Source organism: Pantherophis guttatus, chromosome 1 (genome assembly GCF_059756535.1).
Source record: "Pantherophis guttatus breed Tessera chromosome 1, ASM5975653v1, whole genome shotgun sequence".
NCBI lineage: Eukaryota > Metazoa > Chordata > Lepidosauria > Squamata > Colubridae > Pantherophis > Pantherophis guttatus.
The window spans coordinates 180745411-180764594 of NC_142063.1; the positions used below are offsets into that span (position 1 = coordinate 180745411).

General features: G+C 38.6%; 1 protein-coding gene across 3 annotated transcripts in view; it reads right to left on the reverse strand.

Annotated features, from left to right (window-relative positions):
• RBM44 (RNA binding motif protein 44) overlaps positions 1–19184 on the reverse strand; it is a 118721-nt gene that overhangs the window by 51059 nt on the left and 48478 nt on the right. For 2 of the 3 annotated variants that reach the window (XR_015732081.1, XM_087885692.1), the window contains exon 2: positions 3308–3406. Coding sequence is in view for 1 of the 3 variants with exons in the window: in XM_087885692.1 (XP_087741818.1) it covers positions 3308–3406 (99 nt within the window). In the remaining 2 variants the exon portion in view is untranslated. Of the gene's footprint in view, positions 1–3307; positions 3407–19184 lie in introns of those variants that run through there. The other variant, XR_009620281.2, reaches the window with a different exon arrangement.

Consider the following 19184-nt stretch of genomic DNA (forward strand, 5'->3'; position numbering starts at 1 on the left):
AGTATGATGGGCTCAGTACTTTAAATGATTTGATTTTACTCTCAAATACCTCCCCGGGAAAAAAATTTCTGGCAGATGCACTATCCAGAAAACCGCAATACGATAGTGCAAAATCAGACGTAATCATACCCATAGTACAAAACAATCAACTGGCCGCTAAAGTAATCACCATATCCCAGGCAAAACAAGAAACATTGAGGGACAGTGACACCACCCAAACATTTAAACAAGCATTGGCCACCAATAAATAGTTTTTGAACCACAAATCCAGCTGTCTGATGAAAGATGATTTAGCTTGGGTGGGAGGGAAGTTGTATGTTCCAGCCAGCCAAAGAGTGCATTTAATGGCAAGGTGTTATGACACCACATTAGATTTTGTGAAAACTTTACACCTAATTAAAAGACAATTTTGATGGCCATCACTAAAAAAGGACATAGAAAGCTATGTAGCTAGCTGCCCCATTTGTGCAGCAGCAAAAAGATGTCAGGGGAAAACCCCAGGACTCTTACAGAAAGTAGCCGAACCTTCAGCGCCCTGGAGATTTTATTGTAGAACTGCCAGAAAGTGCAGGGAATACTGTCATTTGGGCAGTGACAGACCTGTTTTCAAAATAGGCACATTTTATACCTTGCCAAAAGATCCCAACTGCTAAAAGTTTAGCCAAATTATTCCTAATACACATTTATCGGTTTCATGGAGCTCCACAAAGAATAATCTCCAACAGAGGGGTTCAATTCACCTCCAAATTTTGGAGGGCATTTTTGAGCTTACTTGGCACCTCCCAGGGGTTGAGCTCATCGCATCACGTGTGTACTAATGGAAATTGTGAGAGGATGAACTCAGTGCTAGAACAATATTTAAGATGTTTTATTAATTGTCAACAGGATTACTGGACTGAACTTTTGCCTTTTGCTGAAGTTGCATTTAATAACTCTGTACACTCAAGTACTGGTTTTACCCAGTTTAGAGTAATAACAGGCCAGGATTTCAGACCATGCCTGAACTACCCACAGAAGAACCCACTATCCCCTCACTTAAGGAGTGGATGGATACTTTAGAAAACACATTGCCAATAGTTAATTAGCTTTAAAGCTTTAAAGCTAGAGAGGCTTTTTTTTTTTTGAACAAATTTTTTTTATTGTTTTTAAAAATTCAAACAAATCAAACAAATCACTTATCTATTTAAACATTTGTGCAACCCCCCCTTCCCTCCCCCCTCCCCCGACTTCCCAGAAGAAAAACAGGGTATAGATTTTACCAAACATACGCTAAAATATGCTAAGTTAATGCAAGACATTAAAACTCCCTAGTCCCCTTAACTCCTCTTCTACAGATTATTCATCAACCTCCCTTTAAACACAAAATAACATATAATCCTTTAGCCCTAAGAATTTTTTAAAAAAACCAATAACAAACACTAGTAGATAATACATACTTAATCATTTGGCTATTCCTCCTGCTTTTGTGCTCAATATTCAAATATTTTTAACAATAACTAAACCTTAATTAATCATTAATTGAACTCTCAATTCATTTAGTTGCTAGAGAGGCTTTTAAAATTCAAGGCGACCCAAACACATGGTGCGTGCAGCGTATGTGCAGTGCGCACCAAAAACATGCTTCGTGAGGAAAAAGAAGCTTTTTGAAGGTAAGCAGAACAGCGAGGGAGGGAACAGATGTGCCACGCGATTTAGATTCGCTAGAAAGCAGGATTCAGACGAACCGGTAGCTTTTTTTTACTCCCAGTTCTCCCGAACCAGTAGCTTTTATTATTACCGGTTCACCCGAACTGGTTTGAACCAGTAGCATTTCACCCGTCCCAAACCTATAATACAACTTCACCTCCTCTTTTGTTAGGGTTAGGGTCTGTTTCTTTTGAATAGTTTGTATCCTTCTAGGTAGGACCAAAGAAATTGTGTTTTGTATTTTGGAGGGCTTTGGCAGAATTTAGGACATACAATTTTTCAATGTTTAAGGACCCAATTCCACTCTTCAAATCTTCTGAAATTGCAAATACCTATAACAATAATGATAGATGAGCCATGGTGGCGCAGTGGTTAAAGTGCAGTACTGCAGGCTACTTTTGCTGACTGCCGGCTGACTGCAATTTGGCAGTTCAAATCTCACCAGGCTCAAGGTTGACTCAGCCTTCCATCCTTCCAAGGTAGGTAAAATGAGAACCCAAATTTTGGGGGCAATATGCTGACTCTGTAAACAGTTTAGAGAAGGCTGTAAAGTACTGTAAAGCAGTACATAAGTCTAAGGTGCTATTGCTATATCCAAACATAAGAACAAATGAGAAAGGTTAATTGACAAAGATAACATGAAACTATTTATTTTACAAATTAATAATACTAATTGTCAGTTTGTATTGGTAACCCATACCATCAGTTGTGAAACGAAGTTTTAAAATAATATTAACACAACAAAACTGAACATTTTGGAAAATTAACACTACAAATGAAGTAAACAATGTTAACTTTTATACATTTTCTTATTCTTGTTTTGAACGCTGTTTGAGCACATTTATATGAAAAAAATGATTTATATAATGAAATGAGAAATTAACCTCATGTCAGGCTTGTCCCAACCTGGTCCCTTAAGAAAGAAAGATCCTCGATTACATTTGTAGTGAAAGGTATACTTTTACTAAAAGCCACGTGGATTACAGCATAGCAAAGCCAGAACTAAAGATTTGTGTGCCAAATTTTCTCAGTTAACGTTCTCTATCCTGCCCCTTGATAGTCCCTTATTGTCCAATTATATTTGAATAGATTATTTTGGTAACTGTTACTTCAACAGCGGGCTGGATGGTTAGCCATTGCATTCCATTCCCATAGTTTTGACCTTGAGACAGTGTTTCTGCAAGGCATAATGAGTAGTTACTTCCCCCCCCCTCTCATTCAGCTCTCTCCTCCCATGTCCCTGGCTGACTGGTGGATAGCAAATGCAAAGCTTAGTGTATGATGGCAGTTTTTACACCTAAAGAAATATAAATCGAGAATGGTGCAGTAAGCTAACAAATAAAAAAGAAACAATGAATGGATAGATTTTGTACTTACTTTTACTTTCCTTTTTAGTTCCTCTTATAGGAGAATACAATATTTCTCAATGTATAAATTAATATACACTTTTTCCCTTGAGGGAAGACATAGGCATTAACTCTAGAATAAAATCTTTAGAAATACTTATTACAGGGACAGATCTACACACAGGACTGCCCAAAGACTATACTTCCAGGAAAAAAGCAATCCAAAGTTGCAGCATTATCTGCATTATTCAAACTAATGCAAAATCAGTACTGACCTGTTGGAGACCTCTCTAGAGGGTTGGCACACAAAACTGATGACTCAAGTGTTGTTGGGTTCTCTGTAGCATCAAACCACTCTTCACTGATTTCTTCACCTTACAATAATAATTAAAAATAAACAATTGAGTATACTCTCAGAGATTGCAAAGCATACCAGAATAGATTGCAAAGAAATCTGTTATTTTTATTGCTCCCATGCAACCTCTTTCTGGGTGTTGATCCTAACTAAATAGGTGAGGAATTGGTAAGAGAACACCTAGCTTATCTGAATGAGTTCAAGTATCCTGAAATAGAACAGAACATTATTTATTTATTTATTATTTATTTTATTAAATTCTTATACCGCCCTTCTCCTGCTGGACTCAGAGCGGTGAACAGCCAAGAATAAAAAACATCCAATACAAAATTTAAAATTATTAAAAGAATTAAACAAATTTTGGCCCAGATTTAAAACATCCCAACTAAAATCCGTTACAATTAAAATATCTAAGGGGGGGGTGTTACACCACCCCAGCTTGGTGAAATAGAAAAGTTTTGAGGGCACGGCGAAAAGCACGGAGATCTGGTATCCTACATATCTCCGGGGGCAAGTCGTTCCAGAGGGCAGGTGCTGCCACAGAGAAGGCCCTCCCTCTGGGGGTCGCCAGCCGACATTGCCTGGCTGACGGCACCCTGAGGAGTCCCTCTCTGTGGGAGCGAACTGGCCGGTGGGAGGCTATCGGTGGCAGAAGGCAGTCCTGTAAGTACCCAGGCCCTGTGCCATGGAGCACTTTAAAGGTGGTAACCAACACCTTGAAGCGCACCCGGACGACCACCAGGAACCAATGCAGCTCGCGCAGGAGGAGTGTCACATGGGAGCGGCCCATCGCTCCCATAATCCCCCGCATGGCCGCATTCTGCACCAGTTGGAGTCTCCGGGTGCTCCTCAAGGGGAGCCCCATGTAGAGAGCATTGCAGTAGTCCAGGCGGGAAGTGACGAGAGCCTGAGTGACTGTGCGTAAGGAGTCCCAATTCAGAAAAGGATGCAACTGGCGAATCAGGCGAACCTGATAAAAAGCCTCCCTGGCCACGGCCGTCATATGCTCTTCTAAAGACAGCCGTGCATCCAGAAGGACGCCCAAGTTGTGAGCCCTCTCCGAGGGGGCCAGTAACTCACCCCCAATAGCCAGCAATGGCACCATCTGGCCATATCGGGACACCGGAAGCCACAGCCACTCAGTCTTGGAAGGGTTGAGTCGAAGCCTGTTTCTCCCCATCCAGACCCGCACGGCCTCCAGGCACCGGGACATCACTTCAAGGGCATCGTTGGGATGGCCTGGGGTGGAGATGTACAGCTGAGTATCATCAGCGTACTGATGGAACTCCACCCCAAAACCACGGATGATCTCACCCAGCAGCTTCACATAAATGTAGAACAGAAGGGGTGAGAGGACCGACCCCTGCGGCACCCCACATATAAGGCTCCTCGGGGTCGACCTCTGCCCCTCTGCCAACACCGACTGCGACTGGTCAGAGAGATAGGAGGAGAACCACCGTAGGATGGTGCCCCCCACCCCAACCCCTCTAACTGGCGCATGATACCATGGTCGATGGTATCAAAAGCCGCTGAGAGATCTAACAGGACTAGGATAGAGGAACAACCCCTATCCCGAGCCCTCCAGAGATCATCCACCAACACGACCAATGCCGTTTCCGTGCTGTGCCCAGGCCTGAAGCCGGACTGGAGCGGATCTAGATAGACAGCTTCCTCCAGGTACCGAGGAAGCTGTCGCGCCACCACACTCTCAACAATCTTCACCACAAAGCGAAGATTGGAGACCGGACGATAGTTAGCCAAAACAGCTGGATCCAGAGAGGGCTTCTTTTTTTTTTTTTTTATTGAAAAGTTTTACAAAAAGTTTACATATTTCCCCCCCCTTCCCTACCTCAACCTCCCCCCTCCCCCCTCCCCTTCCCAGAACAAATTACAGGGTATAAACTTCAACAATCATAATCAATCCTAGTCTAAACAATTATGACATTCCACATCTCTTGTTTCTTCAATTCCCTAATTACCCGCCTAGCTTTATTACTTAAAGACACACTAAATATCTATATAATCATTCATAACCTATCTGCAATTTCTTATTCCGATATTTATTTTGAATATAATCTATCCATCTTCTCCAGTCTCTTAAATATCTTTCATTTGAATGATCCTTCAGGTACGCCGAGATTTTTGCCATTTCCGCTAGATTTGTAACTTTCATTGTCCACTCTTGGATTGTAGGTAAATCTTGCTTCTTCCAATATTGTGCCACCAACAGTCTTGCTGCAGTTATTAAATTCAAAATCAATTTGGTCTCTATAACTGTACAATCCGTAGCTATACCCAAAAGAAACAGCTGTGGTGTAAATTTCAACCTCTTTTTAAGAATATTTTGTAAAATCCACCAGATTTTAATCCAAAACGCTTTAACCTTTTTACATGTCCACCAAATGTGAAAATAAGTAGCATCCTCACAATTACATCTCCAACATTTTGGTTGTACATTCGGATACATACGAGATAACTTTTTTGGATCTAGATGCCATCTATAAAACATTTTATAGAAGTTCTCCCTTAAATTTTGCGCTTTGGTAAATTTCACATTTGTTACCCATATTTTCTCCCACGTTTCCATCATTATTGGCTGTTCAGAATTCTGCGCCCATTTTATCATACAGTCCTTAACTAGCTCTGTTTCCGAGTCCATCTCTATCAATATATTATACAATATTTTTATATGCATTGGGCTTTGATCTCTAATTTGTTTAATTAAATTTTCATCACTTTGTATAACACCAGTTTTCTGGTCTTTTCTCCATCTGGCTTGTAACTGTACATATTGAAACCATGTTTGAATTATTTTCTCCTCTTTCAACACATTCACAGATTTTAATTTTAATATACCTCCCTCCATAATGAGAATATCTTTATACGTAATTACATCCTGTCTACATTCTATACTCGTATTCTCTATTGTGTGCCTGGGTGCTGTCCATATAGGTATTTTTTCATTTAACTTATATTGATATTTCTTCCAGACACGCAATAAAGCATTTCTCAGTATATGACTCTTAAATGCTCTATCCACCCTTTTTCCATACACTAAATAAGCATGCCAACCATAAACCAGATCATACCCTTCAATATTCAATATCCTTCCATTTGTTAAATTAATCCAATCACTAATTGCTGATAGAACAGCTGCTTCATAGTACAATTTTAAATTTGGCATTTTCAATCCTCCTCTTTCTCGTATGTCCTGCATTATTTTCAATTTTATCCTTGGTTTCTTACCTTGCCATACGAACTTATTAATACCTTTCTGCCACTCTTCCAGGTTGGCATCCTTTTTTAGTATTGGTATCATTTGAAAGAGGAACAAAAACCTAGGCAACACATTCATTTTTATAACTGCTATTCTACCCAACAAGGACAATTGTAGTTTTTTCCATTTATCCATTTCAACTTGTATTTTATGCCATATCAATTCATAATTATACTTATACAATTTACCATTAGAAGATGCAATATAAACTCCTAAATACTTGACTTTTTTAACTATTTCACATCCCGTTACCCTTTGTAACTCCTCTTTTTGATTAGCTATCATATTTTTAACTATCATCTTTGTTTTTCCAATGTTTATCTTAAACCCAGATACTTGACCATACTGTTTTATTATATCAATCAAAACCTTTGCTGATTCCACTGGATGAGTTAAGGTCATAACCAAATCATCTGCAAATGCCCGTATCTTATATTCATAATCTCTAACTTTGATTCCCTTTATCCCATCTGCATTACGTATTTTATTTAACAGCAACTCCAAAGTTAATATAAATAATAATGGCGATAAGGGACATCCCTGCCTCGTGCCTTTTTCAATTTTAAAAGTTTCTGTCAAACTGCCATTAATAATTATCTGAGCTGTCTGTTCCTGATATATTGCTTTTATGGACTGCATAAAGCAATTCCCAAATTGCATCCTATTAACCACTCTCAATAAAAATTGCCAATCTAATCGATCAAAAGCTTTTTCCGCATCCAGAAATATAAGCACCGCAGGGATTTGGTTATTCCTTTCCAAATGTTCCAATATGTCAACAATTTGTCTTACATTATTTTTCATTTGTCTACCTTGTATAAAACCAGTTTGGTCAGCATGAATCGTCTTCTGCATTACTAGCATTAACCTATTTGCCAATATCTTAGCAAATATTTTATAATCTGTATTCAATAAGGATATAGGTCTATAATTTTTGGGTTGTGTCAAATCTTGATCTTCTTTTGGAATTAACGAAATAAAAGCTGTTTTCCATGAAGGTGGTACCCCTTCACCCAGCTGAATTCTATTGAATAATTCTTTAAGAGGTAAAACCATCTCCAATTGTAAATATTTATAGTACACAGCTGTTAATCCATCCGTACCAGGAGCCTTACTAGTTTTTAACTGTTTAATTGTTGAGAGGATCTCCTCCTCTGTTATTAATTGGTTTAACCGTTCTCTTTGTTCCTCTGTAACTATTGGAATATTCTGTCTATCCAGGTATGTCTCTACCTCTGCACCTTGTATTTTGTCTGCAGTATACAATCTTGCATAAAATTCTAAAAATGCCTTTTTAATCATATTTTGATGATACAGCTCTTTACCTTTATACTCTATTTTCTCTATGGTACGAGATTTTTGTTTTTTCCTCAGCATGTATGCCAACCATCTACCTGGTTTATTTGCATTACAAAAAGTATTATGTTTAGCATATTGTAGATTGGTTGCCACTTGGTCTGAAAGCATCATATTAAATTGCCCACGTAATAAACTGATCTCTTCTTTAATTTTCTTATCCCCTGGGTTATCAATTAACACCCATTCTTTTTTCTTAATCTCTTCTTCTAATTCCCTCCTTTTCTCCACTTGTTTACGCCTATAAGCATTATTCATATTTATCAGAACTCCTCTCATATATGCTTTACTAGCATCCCATACCATATCCATAGATGTTCCCTTGTTCATATTAAAAACAAAAAATTCCTTCATTAGTTTTTTACATTCTATTACATTTTTCTCGTATCTGAAAAGGTTTTCATTTAACCGCCAAGATCTCCTAACTCTTTCCCCACACTCCAGTTCCATCCAAACTGGGCTGTGATCAGTTACAATTCTGGGACAAATCTTTATCTTCTTTACCCTGGAAAAAAAATCATTTGTAATTAATATAAAATCAATTCTTGAAAAGGATTGATGTCTATCTGAAAAAAATGTAAAATCTTGTTCTCTATAATTCCTTTCACGCCAGATGTCTCTTAATTCCATATCCTCCATCATATCAAAAAAAGTCTTAGGCAGTCTAGATCGCAATTTGGTAGATTGTACTATTCTTTTCTTATCAATACTAGGGTCTAACACTCCGTTCCAATCTCCCATCAATACACATGAATTATAATCCCAATGTAATAATTTTGTATGTATCAACTTATAAAATTTCTCTTGCTGTTGATTGGGAGCATATATCCCCAATAAGAGTGTTTTCTTTCCTTCTATCATTATCTCAATTGCCAGAAATCTTCCTTGTTGATCTGCCTCAGCTAATTTAGCCATCAAATCTCTTTTCAAGTAAATCACTATTCCTTCTTTTTTTCCGGGCTGATGCAGCAAAATGTGTTCCCAATTTTGTATTTATTAAATATTTTTGATCAATTGTCCTTATATGTGTTTCCTGCAGGCATATTATTTCATTTTTAAATTGTCTCAAATGGTGAAATATTTTCTTCCTTTTTTGTGGTGAGTTTAAACCGTTAACATTCCAGGTTAAGAACCTAGAAGCCATCCTCAGAATCTCGAAGCTTGGCGAGAACCGCTTGATAATCCTCTTGGAATTTTCTTTTAGGTCTCGCCCCTCCCACAGCTTCTACACCAGTATTCACTTCTTGTGATAAAGCCTGCTCTTGTAACCTTTTTAACTCTTCAACTTTACGTTTAGTAGCTGCTCTGGTTTGTCTTTGATCTTTGCCTTCTTCTTGTTTTTCAACTATATCCCATGCTTGGACAGCACTTGAAAGTTGCAGTACCTCCTCCTGCATACTCATAGCTCCGCCTTCCGATTGCTTCTGCAGATCCTCTTTTCTTCCCTCTGTCGCCTCTCTTGCTTTTTTGCCTCCTGGCACTGGTGGTTGTCCAGCCTTTAATATATTACTATAAAAATCTCTTGCTTTGTAAATTGTATTAAGGCGATATCGCTCTCCTGCATAATCCACTGATAATCCGACTGGGACTTCCCATCTGTATTGTACCTGTCGGTTCCTCAGCTCATCTGCCAGAAAAGCATACTCTTTCTTGGATTTCAGCATTTTGGGTGGTATTTCTTTAAATACTGCAACTTCTTGTCCTGCCACTTGCAACTTATTTTTATAGGCAGCTTGTAAAATCTCATTTCTAATCCTTCTAGTGACAAAATAAATCACAACATCTCTTGGTAGTTTCCTTTGTCTAGCTACCCATGAATTAACACGATAGATCCGATCCATTTGCCATTCGAGTTCACCTCTGGACACTCCTATAAATTGTACCAGAGCATCTTCAAAGATCTCTTTCAAATTTTCCTTCGGATTTTCTTTCAAGCCTCTTATTCTCACGGCAAATTCCATCATCTTATATTGTGTCAACAACATTTCAGCTTCTGCTTTGTCAATCTTAATTTGTGATTCCTCAACTTTACCATCTAAAATCTCATTAGCTTGAGCAACCTCATCAATTCTATCTTCTACATGACTAACATGTTTTGCCAGTCCCTGGAGTGCAAAGACTATATCTTCCCTTATATGTTGATTTCTTGTCTTAATTATGTCCTTCATTTCTTCCATTTGATCTGAAACTCCTTTAAATGCAAATGCAATGTCCTCTTTAAAACCTTCTTTGATTTCTTTCATGGCTTCCTGAAACATCTCAAGTGTTAACATTTGTGCTTGTGGTTGTAACTGTGGTTGTAATTGAGCTTGTGTATCTGCCGGAGGCAAGAAAGTTTGCAACCTGCTAGTTTGAGCTGGGGAACTTCCCGCACTCGCTGCTTTAGGCAACACCAATTTTGTCTGCTTTGAAGCCATTTTAAAATTACACAGTCTCAGAAACAGTTCTTATAGCCAGCGAGAAAAAATCAGAAAGTCTTTAAGATCTTTAAATTTTAATTCCCAAAGTCCAGGATATAAGATTAAATCCAAAAAATTTTAAGCGGAGTTGTTAACTGATAGGCATTAATGAGTTAACAAGCCTGTAACAACTTTCTTCTTAAGTTTCACTTTCGTCTCTTTGTCTTAACGAGCCAGCGCCATCTTCCCCTCCCTTTCCACTCCAGCTCCGCTCTTATAGGCTCGAAAAGAAACGATGTTCAAAGGAATTAAAATGTAAGTACTTGCAATTATGTAGTCTCCTGTTTTTGTTCTGCCTGCTTCAATTTTCTCTTTGTATCAATTAGAAGCAGGGGCGGACGTGGCGTTTTGCTCTGCCTTCTGGCAGAGGCGTCCCGGCTTTGGAGCTTTTCCCAGGTTCTTTGGGAGCTCGCACTTTTCGAGCCCCAGAATTAATTCTAGGGCTCTTATGGAGCTCTACCCTGCACCTGGCTGCTCACTTCCCCCTCTTCTCCCGGGGGGGAAGGTTCTTCGCCGCTAGACAGCTGATTTTTTGCTGTTCTAGAGGCTAACAAAGTCGCGGGGCTAGCGCTCCCCCAGGGAGCATCCTCAACGTCCTACGGAGCCGCCGGAAGACCCAGAGAGGGCTTCTTGAGGAGGGGCCTCAACACCGCCTCTTTCAAGGTGGACGGCAAGACACCCTCACTCAAAGAAGTCTTGGATGGGTTGAGCCTGAGCCTGTTTCTCCCCATCCAGATCCGTACAGCCTCCAGGCACCGGGACATCACTTCAAGGGCATTATTGGGGTGATCTGGGGTGGAGATGTACAGCTGAGTGTCATCAGTGTACTGATGGTACTTTACCCCGAAACCACGGACTATCTCACCCAGCGGCTTCACATAAATGTTGAACAGAAGGGGCGAGAGGACCGACCTCTGTGGCACCCCACATACAAGGGGCCTCGGGGTCGACCTCTGCCCCCCTGTCAACACAGACTGCGACCGGTCGGAAAGGAGGAGAACCACCGCAACACGGTGCCCCCCACCCCTAATTCTTCCAACCGGTGCAGCATGATAACATGATCGATGGTATCAAAAGCCGCTGAGAGGTCTAATAGGACCAGGACAGAGGAGCAACCCCTGTCCCGGGCCCTCCAGAGATCATCAACCAATGTAAAAAAAGTTCTAACAGTATAGTATAGTTTATTGAATAGCCCGAAGGCCTTTTCAAACAAAACAGAAAAGAAAAAGGGAAAAAGATAAAACAGTTACAAAAATAGCAATCTAAAAATATATGATAGATGACATTAAAATTTTACAGTATCAAATTTCAATAGCTAAGTTGCCAAGACTAGATAACCCAAATAGGATAGCTCCTCTCTAACTGAGCTCATCTTCCTTACAATCGATAAAATGTTTTTTGATATAACTGGCTCGTATTGCCGTCATTCTTTTAAGGTATCGAGTGATCGCTCTTACCAGGGGAGGAGAGTCAGCCCTCAACAGAAATGCTAATTTTTGGCTTATATTCCAGTGGGGAAATTTATTTATAATTGGGGACAGATATTGTTTTCTTACTTCTTGATAGAGACTACATTCGAATATTATATGTGCCGTGTCCTCCACGATGTTTACCCCACATATGCATATTCTTTTGTCATACGGGATTTTCCGATAGCGGCCGAATCTAACGTTAGTATCTAGAAGTTCGAATCTAAACTTAACAAATAAATGTCTCTCCACTGATGGCATTTCTAAATGTAAATACTTTTCCAGACTGAAAGTTGTTTTAACTGCTGTCAGCAGTTTAAGGGAATGATTAGTTGAAAGGGTTGCCATGTCCATTTGCCCATGTATATCTTTAATCCATTGTTTAACTTGGTTCAGTGTGTCACACAACGGGAACCCTACGCCATATCGGTTCAATATTTCTGACAGCCGGGTTAGCCAGGAATACCTTTGAAGATTTGAAATCTGCTGTTCCTCTAGACATAATTTAGGGAGTCTGCTGGCATTCATCTGGGTCATTTTTAGCCAGTAGGCTACCGCCCTAGTGATTGTGTAGGTGTACAGTGAGAAATGTCCCAATTCAGCTCTGACGGCTGCAGCTGAAGTGGAATTGTTTACCCCAAGCATCCTCCTTAACAAATTATTTTGAGTTCTCTCTAATATGGGGGCCTCTGTAAGACCCCAAATTTCAGCACCATAGAGCATGATCGGAACAAGTTTAGCCTGAAAGACTTTACGAAGAGGTAAAATGGAGGTTGGTTGGATTCGTTTACTTAATTTGGATACAAGGCTTGCTCCTGCTCTGACCTTTTGAGAAAGGTATTGATGCTGCGGAGTCCAACCTCCTGCACTGGAAAAAACAATTCCGAGATAAGTATATTGGGTAACTTGCTCAATTTTGATGTCATTAATCTGCCAATTGTGCTTTTTATTCTTATTGCCAAAGACTAAAACTTTTGATTTAGCTACATTTATAGTCAAGTGGTTTGCAGTACAGTAACGTGTGAGCTTGTGAAGAAGTCTCCTCATTCCTATTTGGGTTCTAGAAAACAACACTAAGTCATCGGCATACATTAATACATTAATAAATCTAGAGCCTATTTGGGGGCTGTGCGTCAGAAGATCATCCAGCGGCGCTGGGATATCATTTATATAAAGGTTAAAAAGAGTAGGGCCCAGCAGGCAGCCCTGCCTCACTCCTCTAGTTGTCGGTATGCTGTTTGTTGAGGCCCCATTTGCTGCATATCTGACTCTAATTGCCATATTAGTATAGAGAATCCTGATCAACAAAATAAGTCTGGGGTCAATCCCCATAACTTGTAGTTTCCTCCACAAGTGGTTCCTATCTATAGAATCAAAAGCAGCAGTAAGGTCGACTTCCGGTTTGCTAGCCTTCGGCGACGACGGTGCCTTTTTAAGGACCGCCAGCCCCGCCGCCTGTAGAGCCGCTTCGCGATCGAGAAGCGGCTCGAAAACTTCAAAATCCTGAGGATTGTTGGAGGAGAGATAGCAGGGCACAGGTCGAGCCCCTGTAACCCCCCAGGGAATTGTTTCTGGGGAGGAAACAGGTGCGGCTCCCTCTCAACCTGCTTAGACTCCGGGCGGCATGGGACGATTCTGCTTCTGCAGAACAAGCCGGCTGCAGTAAACATTTAAAGCGAAAGGAACCAACTTTAACAAGCAGCGGATATACACTTGAACCCTGAAACTTGGAATCGCAAGTATTAGCGCTTTGTTGACTTTTCAATTTAAGAAAAAATGCGAATGAGTGAAAGTGACTTGAAAAAATATGGCGCTCAGCATTAGAGTTAACGAGCCAGCAAGTGTGGATTGGTGAAGTTATCTTGCTTTGTTACAAAGTTACCAAGTTGTTACAAAGTTGCTTCGCTTGTAACAAGAGAATAACAGAGAAATTTCTCCTTTTTCAATACTGGACTTTGCTTTACTTTGGTTCTTATTTGATTAAATCTGGGGGACTTTTTCAGAAGTCTTTGTGGAGGTGGGAGAGGAAGAAGAACTTCCCTTTTTAGTAAAACCAGCCTACGTGGCAGGATGGCCTCAAAGAAGCAGGAAGCGAAGGCAACAGGAGGTGGATCTCCCACACATAAAGCACAGCCTCCCCCAGTACAACAGATACAGACTCAGAAAAAAGATTTTGATGTGGGAGATTTAAAAGAATTTATTTCTAAAACTTTGGATGATAAATTTCAAAAATCTCAACAGGAGATAGATGATAAACTTCAAAAATCACATCAGGAATTTATGCAGGAAATTAATGAAGTTAAAGATATGGTGAAACAGAATCAAAACAAGGTGACCAAAAAAATATCAGAAGTGGCGTCTGGCCTGGCAGAATTTATTGTGAAAGTTGATTCTAAAGTTGAAGAACTTAAATCAGAAGTTAATGTTAAGATGAAAGACAATGATTATAAAATTGCTGATGTTGACAATAAAATGCAAAGAGTTGAAAATGAGATTGTGATGGTACAATTCAGGGCAATGGAGTTTGCCATACGGCTTCGAGGAATTCGAGAAGAGGAAAGACAGGATTTGAGACAGGTTTGTTCTGAGGCCCTGGCCAAGATTCTACAAGTTAATCCTGATGTGGTTTTTCACAAAATAGATAAAATTTACAGAGTGAATTCTTGGGTGGCCAGACAAAGACAATTGCCCAGAGATGTGGTCATATATTTTACAGATAGAGAAATAAGAAATGACATCCTGCAAAAATCCTTTTACACTTCTGTGCAAGTGGGGGGCTCACGAATTGGAATTTATAAAGAATTACCTCCTAAAATGCTGAAAACTAGAAAAGAATTTGGCTTTCTCGTTAAGGAATTGCAAAATTTACAGATACCATTTCGGTGGGACGCCCCAGTTGGTATAATTTTCAGATACAAGGGAGAAAGATATCGCTTGAATACCGTGGAGAAGGCAGAGCACTTTTACACTACTATTCTTAAGGAAAGAACACCATCTCCACGTACATCTACAGTTTTGGAGATTAAGGAGAGTGAAGAGAAGCAACCTCAACGAGAACTGCAAGAACAGTCTAAGCAGGAATTAGAGGAAATGCAAGGCGCAGAAGGAGGTTTTCTGGATGAGCCTTTGCTGGAATCTTCTCCAATCTTGGACCCGGTTCGGATGATTGAAGTTAAGGATCAACGTATAACTCGAGCTCAATCTAAGTTACTTAAACAAAAGCAACAACAACAACAGGAAAGACAAGACAAGAAGGCAGTTAAGAGTACTGCACAAGAGACTGGAGCCATGGGGGGAGCGAAATCGAAGCTTTCGGATGACCTTCGATTATTCTGCTCTTTGCTCCAGAAAGATGAAGATGACGTTTAAGTGTTTATCTTGGAATGTTAACGGGTTGAATTCAGCACAGAAAAGGAAGAAATTATTTACATATTTGAAACAATTTAATAATGATATAATTTGTTTACAAGAAACGCATATCACAACTCAAGATCAAAAATATTTGACAAACTCCAAACTAGGAACACATTTTATATCTTCAACTTCGCAAAAAAAGAATGGTGTGGTTATTTATGTAAATAAAAAGTTAACAGCTAAAGTTATAGAAGCAGATGAAGATGGTAGGTTTGTAGCAATTGAATTGCTTACAGCAAATGGCCAAATTTTTCTGATTGGAATTTATGCTCCCAATCAACAACAGGACCATTTCTATAAGATGTTACATACTAAAATACTGCAATGGGACTACAGATCTATTTTAATTATGGGAGACTGGAATGGAGTAATTGATTCTAAATTAGATAAAAAGAGTTTGGCAAAGTCTAGGATCAGATTACCACAGACCTTTTTTGACATGAAAGAAGATATGGAACTAAAAGATGTTTGGAGAATACATAATCCAAAAGAATTGGACTACACTTTTTTTTCTGACAGACACAGATCCTTCTCTAGGATTGACTTCATTTTGTTGTCAGATGATTTACTTGTCAAGACAAAAAGAACAAAGATTTTTCCAAGAACTTTGACTGACCATAGCCCAGTATGGATAGAAATTGAGATGGATAAGGTTGAGAGACGTTCTTGGAGATTAAATGAGAACTTGTTTAGATACGAAAAAAATACAACAGAACTTAAAAAGCATTTGAAAGAATTTTTTGAAATAAATTTGAATAAAGGTACCCCAATTGAAATTGTGTGGGACGCAAGTAAAGCTTATATGAGAGGGGTACTTATCTACATGAACTCTAAACATAGACTGTTTCGACAAAAGAAAAGATCTGAATTGGAAATAGAAATAAAGAATAAAGAACAGTTACTTATTAAAAATCCAACAGATGAAAGAATATGCAGTGCTATAAAACTTTTGAAAGACCAATTTCAAATGCTTATGGCGGAACAAGTTGCAACAAACTTACAATATGCGAAGCATAATACATTTTGTAACGCTAATAAACCGGGCAGATGGTTGGCTTACACATTGAGGAAAAAACAAAGTATACGGACTATTGATAGTATTGATATTGGAGGGAAAGAAATCTTTCAACAAAAATTAATTAAAGAAGCTTTTGTGGACTATTATACCAAACTATATGCCAAAGAGGAGGTGCAGAATGGACTTATAGAAAAATATTTAAACAATAAAAGAGTTACAAAAATTACTGATCAACAAAAGGAAAGAATGAATTATCCTATAACAGAGGAGGAGATAATAGTAGCAATTAAACAGTTAAAAACAGCCAAAGCTCCTGGCACGGATGGTTTGACTGCAGTGTATTACAAAACTTTGCAAGCTGAAATGGTGGAACAACTCAGAGATTTATTTTGCAATATTCAACAAGGGGGTAAAATACCCCCATCATGGACAACTGCTTATATATCTTTGATACCAAAAGAACAAGTCGGTCCTAAAAAACCAGAGAACTATAGACCAATATCTCTTTTGAATACAGATTATAAAATCTATGCGAAAGTATTAGCCAACAGGTTGATGCCAGTAATCCAAAAGGTGATTCATGATGATCAAGCGGGATTTATCGAGGGCAGACACATGAAGGATAATGTAAGGCAAGTAATAGATTTATTGGAATATCTTGAGAAGAATAAACAGATTCCTGCAGTGCTGGTCTTTTTGGATGCAGAGAAGGCCTTTGATAGAGTGGATTGGAATTTTCTACTAAAGACTTTAAAAAAGATGGATTTTGGGGATCAATTTATACAGGCGATTTCAGCAATTTACCAAGAGCAAAAGGCATAGATCATTATTAATGGAAGTTTGACAACAGAGTTTAAAATTGAAAAAGGAACAAGACAGGGATGTCCGTTGTCCCCACTTTTATTTATTCTAACACTAGAAGTCTTGCTAAATACAATACGGGACTCTAATATCTTGAAAGGTATAATGATTAGGCAAGAGGATTACAGAATAAAGGCATTTGCAGATGATCTGGTTGTTACCCTATCACAACCAATGGAATCAATAATCTTGATGAAGGACATTATACAAGACTATGGTAAAGTTTCAGGTTTTAGACTGAATCCAAAAAAGACTAAAATGATAGCTAAAAACATGACACAAGATCGTAAACATGAGCTTGAAAGGAGGGCAGGTTTTGAGACTGTACCTAAGGTAAAATATCTAGGAGTTCAGGTTGCAGAATCAAACATGAAATTGTTTCAAAATAACTATGAGGTGTTGTGGCGAGAGGTGCAGAAAGACATGGAGACTTGGAAAAAACTGCAGCTGTCTCTACTTGGAAGAATAGCAGCAGTTAAGATGAACATTTTGCCAAGATTTCTTTTTTTGTTTCAAATGATTCCGGTGCTTAAAAGTGATAAACAATTGAAAGTCTGGCAAACTGGACTCAATAAGTTTGTCTGGAACGAGAAAAAGCCGAGAGTGAAATTGAAAATTATGCAAGATGTTCCAGAAAGAGGAGGTCTTAAACTTCCAAACCTACAGTTATATTATGATGCAGCAGCTTTAACTTTAACAAGTGATTGGTTTGGAAGTAAAAAGGCTGGAATATTGAATGTAGAAAGTTTTGATCTTGAATTTGGATGGCATGCTTACTTATTTTATGATGACAAAGTTGATAAAGTATTTAAAAGTCATATACTTAGAGACTCTTTGATGAGAGTTTGGAAGAAGCACCGACTCAAATGGGATTATAAAATACCGCTATGGCTGGATCTTGATCATACTTTGTGGAATACAAATATAATGTCACTCGGGGGGTTTTTATTCAAAGAGGTTCTTTTTACAGATGCGGGCAGATGGCAGCTGAAGACATTGCAGACACTGTTGGACGAAGGGATTAATCTAACATGGTTACAATATAATCAATTACAATTGAGATGGAAAGAGGACCAAAAAACTGGTATTATGTTGCACGAAGAAGAATTGGTTAGACATATAAAAGAGAAAGGTCCAATGCATATCAAAAGGCTTTATAATGTTTTGCTAGAAAGGGATTCAGAAACCGAATTAGTTAAAGATTGTATGATTAAGTGGGCACAAAATTTTGAAGAACCAGTGATGTTGGAAACATGGGAAAAAATTTGGGTTCAGAATGTTAAATTTACACAGTCGCAGAACCTGAGGGAAAATTTCTATAAAATGTTTTATAGATGGCATTTAGATCCCAAAAAGTTGTCATGTATGTACCCTAATGTTCAGCCAAAATGTTGGAGATGTGAATGTTTGGATGCTACGTATTATCATGTTTGGTGGACCTGTAGGAAAGTTAAGGCTTTTTGGATAAAAATTTGGTGGGTCATGCAGAATGTTTTGAAGAAAAAAATTCAATTCTCTCCACAATTGTTTTTATTGGGTATAGTTAAGGGTTTTACATCGGGTGAAACAAAACTGATATTGTATATGATAACAGCAGCAAGATTGTTGATAGGTAAATATTGGAAAAATGAAGCTTTGCCCACTATTGAGGAATGGACTTTGAAGATGGCCAGTTTTGCAGAGATGGCGAAGATTTCAGCATACTTAAAAGATTGCTCACAAGAGACTTATGAATGGGAATGGAAAAGATGGATAGAATATGTTCAGAACAAATATCAAACTAGAAAGTATCAAATAGCTTTTATTTGAAAATAATGTTTTAGAAATATTTTAATGTAATGAGGTAAAAAGAAAAATTATACAGGGGAGGGAGGGGTTCAAGTTTACACATAAGTGTCATATTAAGGGTTTTTTTTGTGGTTTTTTTTACGAGTTATGAGTAT